The sequence below is a fragment of the Pongo abelii genome, chromosome X (assembly GCF_028885655.2).
Source record: "Pongo abelii isolate AG06213 chromosome X, NHGRI_mPonAbe1-v2.0_pri, whole genome shotgun sequence".
NCBI classification, from domain to species: domain Eukaryota; kingdom Metazoa; phylum Chordata; class Mammalia; order Primates; family Hominidae; genus Pongo; species Pongo abelii.
In genome coordinates, this window is record NC_072008.2 from 82,511,749 (window position 1) to 82,524,730 (window position 12,982).

A 12,982-nucleotide genomic window follows, 5' to 3' on the forward strand; every position below is an offset into this window, starting at 1 on the left:
GTAATATAATAAGCTATCACCAAACACCATAAAATGCCTTTATATCGTTTTATTTTCTGTAATTTCAAGACAGAAAACAAATATAAAATACCATATCCATTACATATAAACTACATTAATTAAACGTATACATTATATTAAATGTATATTAAATATAATAAAAATTACATTATAAATGAGAATGTACAGAAGTTTTAAACTTAACAGGAAAGAAAAAAATTAAAGAAAATTGAATAAATAAATAAACAAATAACAGGAAAGAGTTTACATAAAGTTGTCAATCAACTTAAGTACTAAAGAAGATCAAATAAGCAAGGATCTACCAAAAAAAACCCAGTCTCTGGTTGAGAAGCCCAGATTTGGAGGCAGGTTGAGAGGGGTTGCATCTGCTGTGGGTAGCATCTGCTAAATCTGTTTACTCATGCAAAACAATCTCAACCTGAGAAAGATGACATTACAGAAATCGATACACTACAAAACAGAAAATCAAGAAAAGCCAAAACTGACTTCTGCTGCTTTATGTACAGAAATGGTATTTCCAACTTTGTTTCCCTCTCTGTAATACACATATGTTCCATATCTCTAAAATATTATCAGTTTCACATGAACTTTCAATATGAAAAAGAGAATTATAAACCTACCTGAGCTAAGAACCTATATACATAAACAGGCTTAGTTTGTCCAAAGCGATAAACTCTGAATATACTCTGGATGTCGTAAGATGGATTCCAAGAAGCATCGAATATAATTACTCGATTAGCAGCTACCAGATTAATTCCTAGAGATCCTGCTTTAGTAGAAATGATAAATAATCGCCCTCTGAAAATGAAAATATAGAATAAATGCTTCAGTAATTAGTACTTTACAAATATTTTAATTACAATATGACTTTTTGATACTTAGGCAGTTTTTTTTTTTTTTAACTATCAAAAGTTCAGAGAATTCATTTCTTACTTACTGAAGAAAATAATATATTATCTAAGGAGTCAGGATGATAATACATATGCCCAGGAAGAATCCTATTGTTGGAAAATAAAATCGTCTGATTTAAGAATAAAGATGAAATGAAAAATCAAATATTTACAATGTAGTCAAGGTTTTATTTACAGATTTCTGAATAAATTTAGAGAATTTATATATAACTTGAAAGTCTATATTGTATTGGGTACAGCTAGGGGCACTAAGTACATCAAAATGAAGGAAAATGCAAAAGTAGGTGAATATGTAGGGGTGACTCAACATTTATAATACAGCATAATGAATGTAAGGAGAGGCGTTAGACAGATGCGAGGTACTGAGGCAGATAAAACAGGAGCAAGAAGACAGACACAGGGCTCCAGGAAGGGTGTCTAAAGAAAAAAAAAAGAAACTGATAGATTACCTGATTTGTTGGAACATAAGCATTTATAATGTTTCTTTTTTTTTTTGAGACTGAGACTCGCTCTGTCACCCAGGCGAGAGTGCAATGGTGCAATCTCGACTCACTGCAACCTCTGCCTCCCAGGTTCAAGCGATTCTCCTGCCTCAGCCTCCTGAGCAGCTGGGATTACAGGAACAACACCATGCCTGGTTAATTTTTGTATTTTTAGTAGAGATAGGGTTTCGCCATGTTGGCCAGGCTGGTCTTGAACTCCTGACCTAAGGTAATCTGCCCACCTCGGCCTCCCAAAGTGCTGAGATTACAGACGTGTGCTACCATGCCTGGCCAGGATTTACAATATTTCTACAGGATAATTTAGAAATGAATTGGTGATAGGTATATAGAAAATTAAGCAAATGGTAAAAACAAATCAATACTTCAGCAAAATATAATAAACAAGTACACGAAAAAGGAAAAACAATCACAGTATTCAAGTGGCTTACAAATATTTACATAGCCACAATAAAGAAAATACTGCAAATTAATTTAGGCAAATATTATGAAAAATTATACTGGGAAAACGAATGAGGAAAAGTGTGCATGTGCTTGTGGTAAATTACTACCTTACACTTTAGAAAGGATGTATGTAAGTAAGTAAGAATTGCCAAGAGTTGAAATTGGTTACCTCCAGAAAGTAGAAATCACAGGTAGAAAGAGGTTTGGTCACGGGACTGGTTTTTATTTGAAGCCTTGTAAAACTATCTGTTTTTTAAAAATATGTAAATATATTACTTTGATATTAATGAAAATTTAATTTGAAAAAGATTGGATAAACACTTTTTGAAAATAAAAACAACTCTAAGGAAAAGAATTACTCAGTTCCACTCCCCAGAAACAACCTCCATTCAAATCATGATATATTTCCTATAGATTCCTTTTTTTTTAAATATATGCTTTTTAAATTTTGCAGTCAGGATAATATCTGTATATACAATATGTATTATGAACATTTCCCCAAATTTCTTGGTAAACATCATGCTTGGTAGCTGCATAGTATTTCATTGGATGATTGTACAATAATTTATTTAATAATTTCCTTATTGCTGGTAACTTACAGAGTGACAAAAATCCCTGGAATATAATAAGCTCTCAATAATCAACACAAAATGTCTTTCTTTTCTTTTATGAAAGAAAATTAATGACTAAAATGCCATACTAATTACATTTATAGCATTCATTATACACTAGAATGCAAAGAAACTCTAAATTTAAATGATGGGAAAAAGTTTACAATTTAGTTTACCAATCATATTATATACTAAAGAAAAATCCTGGTATAAAATAAATAGAGATACTAAATTCATGTTTTATGTCAATTTGGAGCTACCATACATCTATGAATATAGACTATAGAAATTATCACAAAAGTTGACCAATTTTGAAGAAAATGTATTTATCACAGTGTTATTTTACAGTAGCATAAGGTTGAAAATTAAACAATATGTATAACATAGAGAAGTAAATTACACTCTGGCTATGTTACCATTAAAAATCCAAAATACTATGTTATGTGGAAGAAAAGCAGAATATAGAGCCTTACTAAATACAACTGCAAATGCATTAAAAACAAAACATATAAACACAATGTTAATAGTGGTTCTCTGTGGTCAGTGGGATTATGATGACAAGTTTCATCTTTATACCTCTATAACACATATTCATTACAGAGAATAAACTGTAGCGTCTTTAATTAGAGGACATACTTGAAGGTATATGGGTAAATGCTGGTCCAAAATTATTCCAGTTATTAATATCTATCCCACATAAGCAAAAGATGGCATAGAGCTATACAAAAGAATCAAGCATATAGAATGGTATAAACTATGTAGGTTAAAAAACACACATACATACATACACACACACACACACAACACACATGAAACCTTAAAGAACTTCAATACGCAAGTCCATATTGAAATAAACTACCCAATACATTTTTTAGATATTCTTAATACTAAGTATTAGTATTAAAGTATATGCTCAAAACAAACATAATTAAAATATAAAGCATTATTTGGATAATGCTCCTATAAACCATCTTATACATGTCTTTTGATAAAAGCATTTCTGTCAGGTACGTATCTAAGAGTGGAATTGCCGAGTCATAGGGTATTTACACGCACTGTTAAACTGAACAAATTGTTCTGTAAAGTAGTTATTCCAATTCATATTCCCACCAGCATTATATGAGGCTTCCAGTTGTTCAGGTCCTTGGTACTCATGGTACTATCTTTTTGTTTTTATTATAACCTTTCAAAAACAGTTTAAGGTTCACAAAAATTACAGCAGTTGAGCTCCCATATATCCTCCACTCTCAGCTTCCAATGGTAACCTACAACTTATATAACAACAATACATTGTCAAAACCAGGAAATTGATGTTGGTGCGAACTCAAGTACAGAGCTCATTTGGGTTTCATCAGTTTTTTGTTTGATGTATAGTTCTACAAAATTTTTATCATGCATGTAGAATCATGTAACCATTACCAAAGCAGGATACAGAATTGTTCTATCATCACAAAAAAACACCTTCCTTGTGTTATCCCTTCGTATTCATGCCCTTCCCCTAACCCTAAACCCTGACAACTACATATCTGTTCTCTATCATTATACTTCTGTCAAAGCAAGAATGGCATTTTCCAGTCAGCATGAGATCCATATAAGTTGTTGCTTGGATCAGTAAGCTGAGCAGCATTCCATTATATAGATATACCACAATTTGTTTATCCATTCACATGTTAAATAACATTTGGTTGTTTCTAGTTGAGGACCATTCTAAATAAAAGCTGCTGTGAACATTTGTGTTTAAGTTTTTATGTGAAAATGTTTTCATTTCCATGGGATACATTTCGGAGAGTGTAACTGCAAGGTTATATGACAAGTATGTTTAGTTGTTTAGTTTTGTTTTTTTAAACTGCCAAATTGTTTCCCAGAATGGTTGTTATTTTATATTCCCACTAGTAATGTAGGATAGATCTAGTTTCTCTATATCCTCACACGCATTTAATGTTGTCACTATTTTTTATTTTAGCCATGCTGACAGGTGTGAAGTGACAACTCATGTGGTTTTAAATTACATTTTCTTTCTTTTTCAGAGACAAGATCTCACTCTGTCTCCCAGGTTGGAGTGCAGTGGCACAATCATAGCTCACTGCAACCTCGAATTCCTGGGCTCAAGTGATCCTCCTTCCTCAGCCTCCTAAGTAGTTATGACTATAGACATGTGCCACCATGCCCAGCTAATTGTATTTAATTTTTTGTAGAGACAGATTCTCACCATGTTGCCCAGGCTGATCTTGAACCCACGGCCTCAAGTGATCCTCCCACCTCAGCCTCCCAAAGCCCTGGGATTGCAGGCCTGAGCCACTAGCCTCACCTAAATTACATTTCCCTAATGGCTAGTGATGCTATCTTTTCATATGCTTATTTGACATGCATAGCCTTCTTCAGAGAAGTGTCAGTTCAAGTCCTTTGCCCATTTACTAACTGGGTTGTTTTCTTCCTGAGTTCTTTATACATTCTGAATGAGTCCTTTGTTAAATATGCAAATGCAAATATTTTCTCCAAGTCTGTAAGTTGTCTTTTCCTTTCCCTAAGAGTCTTTCACAGACAAAAGTTTTTATTTTTGATTAAGTCCAATTATTGATTTTTTATTTAATGGATTATATGCCTTTGGCATCATGACTAAGAACTCTGACTAACCCTAGATGCACAAGATTTTCTTCTGTTTTCTTATACAAGTATAATAGTTTTACATTTAGATTTATGATTCCTTTTGACTTGATTTTTTAAAATATGGGTAAGGCTTAAGTAAAGGTTTGTTTTTGGTCTATGAAAGTCTAATTGTTTCAATACCAGTTTTTGAAAAGGCTATGCTCTCTCCATTTAATTGCTTTTGCATCTTTTGTCAAAACCATTTTTAACTTGAATTTCTCTGATAATTAATAAGGATCATCATGCTTTCATACATTTATTGGCCATTCAGATATCGTCTTTTGTGAAGTCCTGTTCAAGTTTTTCCCCATTTTTCTATTGGGTTGTCTAGTTTATCCAATTGATTTTTAAGAGTTCTTTATATATCCTGGATGAGACCTTTTTAGATCTATATATTGGAAACAGCTTCTCCAACTTCGTGGCTTGCCTTTACACTCTTAATGTGAAATGACATTTGTATTAGTCAGGGTTTTCCAGAGAAACAGAACTAAAAGGAGTTAAGAACTTGTGTGTACGTGCATGTGTGTGCGTGCACGCATGTGTGTGTGTGTGTGTAGACATATTACGGCATTAGCCTCACTGTGATTATGGAAGCTGTCAAGTGCTACAATGTGCTGTTCACAAGCTGCAAAACCAGGGAGCTAATCGTATAAATCCTGGTCCCAGTTCAAAGGCCTGAAAATCAGGGGGTAGGGTTGTGGGTGGGGGCAGTTGGTATAAGTCCTAGTCTGTCTGAGTCTGAAGGCTGAAGAACCATGATTACCAATCTCCAAGGGCTCGATAAGATGGATGTCCCAGCTCAAAGAAAGAGAGAGCAAATTTGCCCTTCCTCTGCATTTTTGGTCTATTCAGGCCCTCAATGGGTAGGATGATGCCCACTCACACTGATGAGGGCAATCTTCTTTACTCAGTCTACTAATTCAAATACCCTTTCAGGAGCACCCTCACAGACATATCCAGAAGTGTTTTATCAGCTGCATGGGCATCTCTTAGTGCAGTCAAACTGACACATAAAATTAACTATCACACCTTTGGTGAACAGAAGTCCTTAATTTTAATGAAGCCCAAATTACCAATCTTGTATATATACAAGGAACAGAAGGCAGCTCTGAAAAGTGAAAAGGATGAGGCAGATGGGTAGGGCCCTCAGGATATAAAGGATAATGTGGTACTGAGTTTCATGGGCTACCTTTTTATTTTTAAAATCTTGTTTTTTTTTTGAGACAGGGTCTTGAATTGTCACCCACACTGGAGTGCAATGGCATGATCACAGCTCACTGCAGCCTTGACTTGCTGGGCTCAAGCACTCCTCCCACCTCAGCCTCCCAAGTAGCTGGGACTACAGAAATGCACTAATGCACCCAGCTAATTTTTAAAATTTTTGTAGAGACAGGGTCTCACTATGGTGCCCAGACTGGTCTTCAACTCCTGGGCTCAAGTGATCCTCCTGCCTCACTTCCCAAAATGCTGGGATTACAGGTGTGAACCACCGAGCCCAGCTGTTATAGACTTTCTTTCTGCCTCATGTATCCTAGATTGGTTGCTGAAGAACTCCAGAAGGTGCTGTCAAAAAAATCTCCAAGAAAAGCCTACCCTCCAGCCAAAGGACCAGAAAAGGGGCAGCATAGCAAGACAGAAAATGTTAGGATAACCACTCAATTCCAACCAAACAGTACAGCAAAAAATGCAGCTGAATCCTCAGCCTTCTACCGTAACCAAGTTATAACAAGGCACTACCAGGGTGGGGTCAGAGAAGTCTGATTTAACAAGGTCCTCCCTGTGACCCAACAGTGTCAATGAAGACCATGTAGGGAAACAATACATCCACCCACACCCAGCAGTTACAAGAAAACCCCTTCCCTTCCTACTGGAATTATACCACCATCCAATAATAACTAATGAGTCACCCCCTGTGGTGTCGGTGGAGGCCATCTGGAAAGAAGTAAACAGGTAATCTTGAGCCTCTGTCCCCCCACCCAGCCAAGGTAATACCAGTAGAGGCCTAGTGAGGAGACTGAACTCCCACTATCAACTGGCAACAATGTAGTAGGGCACCTCATGCCCTGCCAAAACATTTGTCAGAAGATGCCTACTATACCAAAAGATTTAAATAAAATCCAGCATCTCATGATATAGTAACCAACATGCCCAGTTTAAATGGAAGAATTTTCTCATAATAAGAACCAGAAAAATCTCAAGTTCAATGAGAAAAGACAATCAACAGACACTAACACTGAGATGACACAAATGTTAGAATTGTCTGACAAGGATTTTTAAAGTAGTCATTATAAAAATGCCTCATAAGCAATTATTAACATACCTGAGACAAATGAAACAAATAGTCTCAGCAAAGAAACAAGAAGACATAAAAAAAGAACCAAATGAAAATTTTAGGCTGGGCACAGCAGCTCAGGCCTGTAATCCCAGCAAGTTGGGAGGCAAAGGCACGCAGATTACTTGAGGTCAGGAGTTCCAAACCACTCTGGCCAACATGATGAAACCCCGTCTGTACTAAAATTACAAAAGTTAGCTGGGTGTGGTGGTGCATGCCTGTAATCCCAGCTACTTGGGTGGCTGAGGCACGAGAATTGCTTGAACCTGGAAGGTGGAGTGTGCAGTGAGCTGAAATCTTGCCACTGCACTCCAGCTTGGGCGAGAGTGAGACCCTGTCTCAAAAAAAAAAAAAAAAAAATTAGAACTGAAAAATATAACAGAAATTAAAAACTCAGAATGAGTTCAGTAGAAAGCAAAGAACAGAAGATTTGGTGATTTTAAAGACTAAACAACAGAAATGGCCTAATCTGAACAACAGAGAAAAACGGAATGGAAAAGAGACTCATGTACCTATAGGACTATAATAAAAGATTTAACATTTTTGTCATTAGAGTCCTAAAAGAAGAGGAGAAGGAAGGAGGGGCTGAAACTCAAAGAAATAATGACTGAAAATTACCAAAATGTATTAAGAAACATAAACCTGCAGGTTTAAGTAGTTGAATGAACCATAAACAGGATAAACCCAAACAAATCCATGACAAAATATATCAGTCATCTTCCGAAAACGTAGAAAAATAATCTTGAAAGAAGAGAGAAACGACACCTTATCTAAGGGGGGAAAAACAATTCAAACAGCAGGTTTCTCATAAGAAACCAGGGAGACAAGAAGGTAGTGACACATATTTTTCAAGTACTGAAAGGAAAGAATTGTCAACCCAGAATTCTATATCCAGCTGAAATACTATTCAAGAATGAAGGGGAAATCATTTGTTGCCAGCAGACTTGCTGTTAAAGAATGGCTAGGCCAGGCATGGTGGCTCACGCCTGTAATCCCAGCACATTGGGAGGCCAAAGCAGGTGGATCACTTGAGCTCAGGAGTTCAAGACCAGACTGGGCAACATGGTACAACCCCATCTCTACAAAAAATACAGAAATTAGCCAGGTGTGGTGGTGCGCACCTGTAGTCCCAGCTACTTGGGACACTGAGGTGGGAGGATGGCTTAAGCCTGGGAGGTCAAGGCTGCAGTGAGCCAAAATTGTACCACTGTATGCCAGCCTGGGTGACAGAGCAAGACCCTGCTTAAAAAAAAGGAATGGCTACAATAAGTTCTCTAAATACAAAGAAAATGATAAAAGAAGGAATACTGAAACATTAGGGAGAAGTAACAGCAAATAATAAATATGAGTCAATACAACACTTTCCTTCTGTTGTGTTTTCTAAATTATATTCTATGGTTGAAGAAAGAATGATTACACTGACTGATATGGTTAAACACTTGAGACAGTCATATTATAAAAAGGGAATCAAAAGGATATAAAGAGGTAAGGTTTTTGCACATCAATTAAACTGGCAAAATGTCACCAGTAGACTAAGTGTGTGTATAGGTATGATGTAATACCTACAGCAACCACTATCAAAGCTACACAAAGAGAAATACTAAAAAAAACTACAGATGAATCAAAATAGAATTTCAAAAATATAAAACTAACCCACAGGAACGGAGGAAAAAGAAATCATAAACAAAAGAAAATTGAATGAAAGAGAACAAATTGAACAAAAAAATAAAATGGTAGACTGAAGCCCTACATTAAATATAAACGGTCTATATACACCATTTAAAAGAAAAATTAAGTGGATAAAAAATAAAACAAAAAACATGACCCAACCACATGCTGTCTACAAGAAACTCACTTCAAATACAACAACATAGGTGAGTTGAAGTAAAAGGATGAAAAACTATATACCATGCAAACACCAATCAAAATAAAACAAGAGTGGTTATATTAGTATCAGGTAAAATAGATTTCAGAGCAAAGAAGATTATGAGGGATAGAGAGGGGCACAGCAATACTAAACGTGCACAATAAACAACAGAGCTGAAAATATCAGAAGTAAAACCTGACAGAACTGAACGAGAAACAGAAAAATCCACACAATTATAGTTGGAGATTTCAATCTTCCTCTCAAAAACTGATAACCACATAGCTAAAAAAAATCAGCAAAAGTAAAGAAGAATACAAGAACCTCACCAAAGAACAAAATCTAATCAATATTTATAGAGCACTCTACCCAACAACAGCAGAGTACATATTCTCTTCAAGGGCCAGTCTACTTGGGACATAAAGCAAAGCATAACAAACTTAAAAGAACTGAAATCATACAGATTATATTTCCTGAACATAATTGAATTAAACTAGAAATCCACAACAGAAAAATAATGGGAACCTCCAAACGCATGGAAATTAAACAACATGCTTCTAGCTGAGCCAAAGATGAATTCTGAAATAAAAATATACTGAACTAAATGAAAATATAACATATCAAAGTCTGTATAAAGCAGTGCTGAAAGGGAAATTTATAACACTAAATGCTTACATGAGAAAAGAAAAAAAGTCTCATATCAAATTAGTAATCTAAGCTTCTACCTCCAGAAAGTAGAACAAGAAGAGCAAAACAAACCAAAAGCAAGATGAAATTAAAATAGGAAAAAAAAAAAGAAGAAAATCAAGGGAATAAAACACTAGTTATTTGTAACAATTAATGAAATTGACAAACCTCTAGCAAGAAACACACAAATTACCAGTATCAGAAGTGAAACAGAAACTATCACTATAGACCCTAAAGACATGAAAAGGATATTAAGAAAATGCTATGAAACAATTCTACACATATATTTGAAATTACGATGAAATGAACCAATTCTTACAAAAGCACAAACTACAACAACTCATTCAACATAAAATAGATCACTTGAATAATCCTAAAACTACTGAGGAAATTTAATTAGTGATTTTTAAACTCCCAAAAAAAGAAATCTTCAAGGCCAGAACTGGTTTCACTGGCAAATTTTACCAAACATTTAAAATTAACACAAATCCCCATAATCTCTGTCAGAAAATAGAAGAGAAAACAATTATTGACTTCTTTTATGAGGTCGATATTAACCTGATACTAAAACCAGACAGTGACAACACGAAAACAACTGAATATATAACAGTAACTCTCATAAATATCTCTCAACAAAATATTAGCAAACAGAGCCAATTATTATATAAAAAGAATTATCCTTACGATCAAGTGGAGTTTTATTCCAGGCATGAAAGGTTGGTTCAATATTCAAAAACCAATCTACATAGCACACCATATTAACAGATTAAGAAGAAAAAATAGATGATACAAACTGAGGCAGAAAAAGCATTTGTCAAATGTAAACACCCATTCATCACAAAAACTCTGAGAAAATTAAGAATAGAGGGGAACCGCCTCAACTTGATGAAGAGTAATTACAAAAAAAGTACAGCATGGCTGTGCATTCCTACTCAAAGAGGCTGAGGCAGGAGGATCCCTTGAGCCTAGGAGTTTGAGGCTGCAGTGAGGTATGATCACACCACAGAACTCCAGTCATGGTGATAGACAGAGAACTTGTCTCAAAACAAAAACAGAAACAAAAAAAACCCCCCCACCCAAAAAAACAACCTTACAGCTAACATCATAGTTAATGAAGACAGAATGCTTTTCTCCTAAGATCAGGAAGAAGGTAAGGATGTCCACTCTCACCATTGCTACTAACTATATTACTCTTAAGTTTTAACCAGTATGAGGTATAGGGAGGGACATAGCAATACTAAACATGCATAATAAACAGAGCTGAAAATATCGGAAGCAAAACCTGACATAACTTAAAGGAGAAACAGACAAATTCACAATTATACTTGGAGACTTTTCTTGCAGTAAGACAAGAAAAGGAAACAAACAGCATACAGATCATAAAAGAAGAAATAAAACTATCCCTACTTGCGGATAGTACAATGGTCTACTTAGAAAATCTCAAGAAATCTATAAAACAAACTCCTAGAACAAATGAAGTCAGCAAGATTACAGACAAAAGATCAACACAAAAATCAATTGCATTTCTATATTTGAGCAATGAACAATGGAAACAAAAATTAAAAATACAGTAACATTTACAATAACTCAAAAAAAGAGAAATACCTGGGTGTAAATCTAACAAAAGATCTACAGGACCTGTATACTGAAAACTACAAAAACACTGTTGGAAGAAATCAAAGATCAACTAATGGAGACACACTGTGTTCACTGATCAGAAAACAATAAAGTTATCAATTCTCTGCTGCTAAAAGTATTACAGTTGAAAAATGATATCAATTCTCTACAAATTAGTAACAAGTTTAATACCTATTAAAATTATTGCAAAACTTTTGTAGAGCTAGACAAGATTATTCTAAAATTCATATAAAAATAGCTAAAACAATCTGTGAAAGGTAGAACAAAGTGGGAAGAATCATTCAATGTGATATTAAGGCTTAGTACACAGCTATAGTAATCAAGACTATGTAGTAATGATGCAGAGAAAGACATATGGAATAAAGGAATAGAATAGCAAACTGAAAAACAGCCCAAAACAAGTATAGCCAACTGATTTTTCACAAAGGTGCAAAACCAATTCAGTAAAGGAAGGATGGTTTTTTCTTTGTTCTGTTTTTTTTCTTTTTTTGAGACAGGGTCTTCCTCTGTTACCCAGACTGGAGTGAAGTGGTACAATCATGGCTCACTGCAGCCTCGATCTCCTGATCTCAAGTGATCCTCCCACATCGGCCTCCAGAGTAGCTGGGACTACTGGTGTGCATCACCATGCCTGGGTAATTTTTTTTTTTTTAGGGACAGGGTCTCGCTATGATGCTCAGGCTGGTCTTGAATTTCTGGGCTCAGTCTCCCAAACCACTAGGATTACAAGTATGAGCCACTGCGCACTGCCACAGATAGCTTTCTTCAACAAATGATGCTGCAGCAATTGAACATCCACAGCCAAAATTATGAACCTTTAAACTTCACACCTTATACAAAAATTAACTCAATACAACATGGACTTAAACATAAAAGGTAAAATTATAAAACTTGTAAAATACAACACAAGAGAAAATCTTCAAGACCTAGGGCTTTGAGGAAGAGTTCTTAAGACTTGACATCGCAGCCATGATCAAAACAAAGAAACAAACATTGACAAACTAGATTTCATCAAAATTAAAATCTTTGTTCTCTGAAAGACCCTGTGAAGGGGATGAAAAGACAAGCCATAAACTGGCAGGAAGTATTTGCAAACCATATATCTGACAAAGGACACATATCTAGATTATATAAAGAACTCTCAAAACCCTACAATAAAAAAACAAGCAATCCAATAAGAAAATGGACAAAAAGACATAAAGAGATTTTCACCCAAGAGGATATACAATATTTGATGGCAAATAAACACATAAGATGTTCAATATAACTGGTTGTCAGGGAACTGCAAATTAAGACCACAATAAGATACCACTACATACCTATCAGAA

The 12,982-nt window shown here is 35.2% G+C and overlaps 1 protein-coding gene across 12 annotated transcripts in view; it reads right to left on the bottom strand.

The window, feature by feature from the left end:
* Positions 1 to 12,982, bottom strand: part of ATRX (ATRX chromatin remodeler) — a 282,829-nt gene that overhangs the window by 53,109 nt on the left and 216,738 nt on the right. For all 12 annotated transcript variants that reach the window (XM_063721248.1, XM_024240521.3, XM_024240517.3 and 9 more), the window contains one exon: positions 642 to 819. In XM_063721248.1, coding sequence (XP_063577318.1) covers positions 642 to 819 — 178 coding nt within the window. The remainder of the gene's footprint in view (positions 1 to 641; positions 820 to 12,982) is intronic.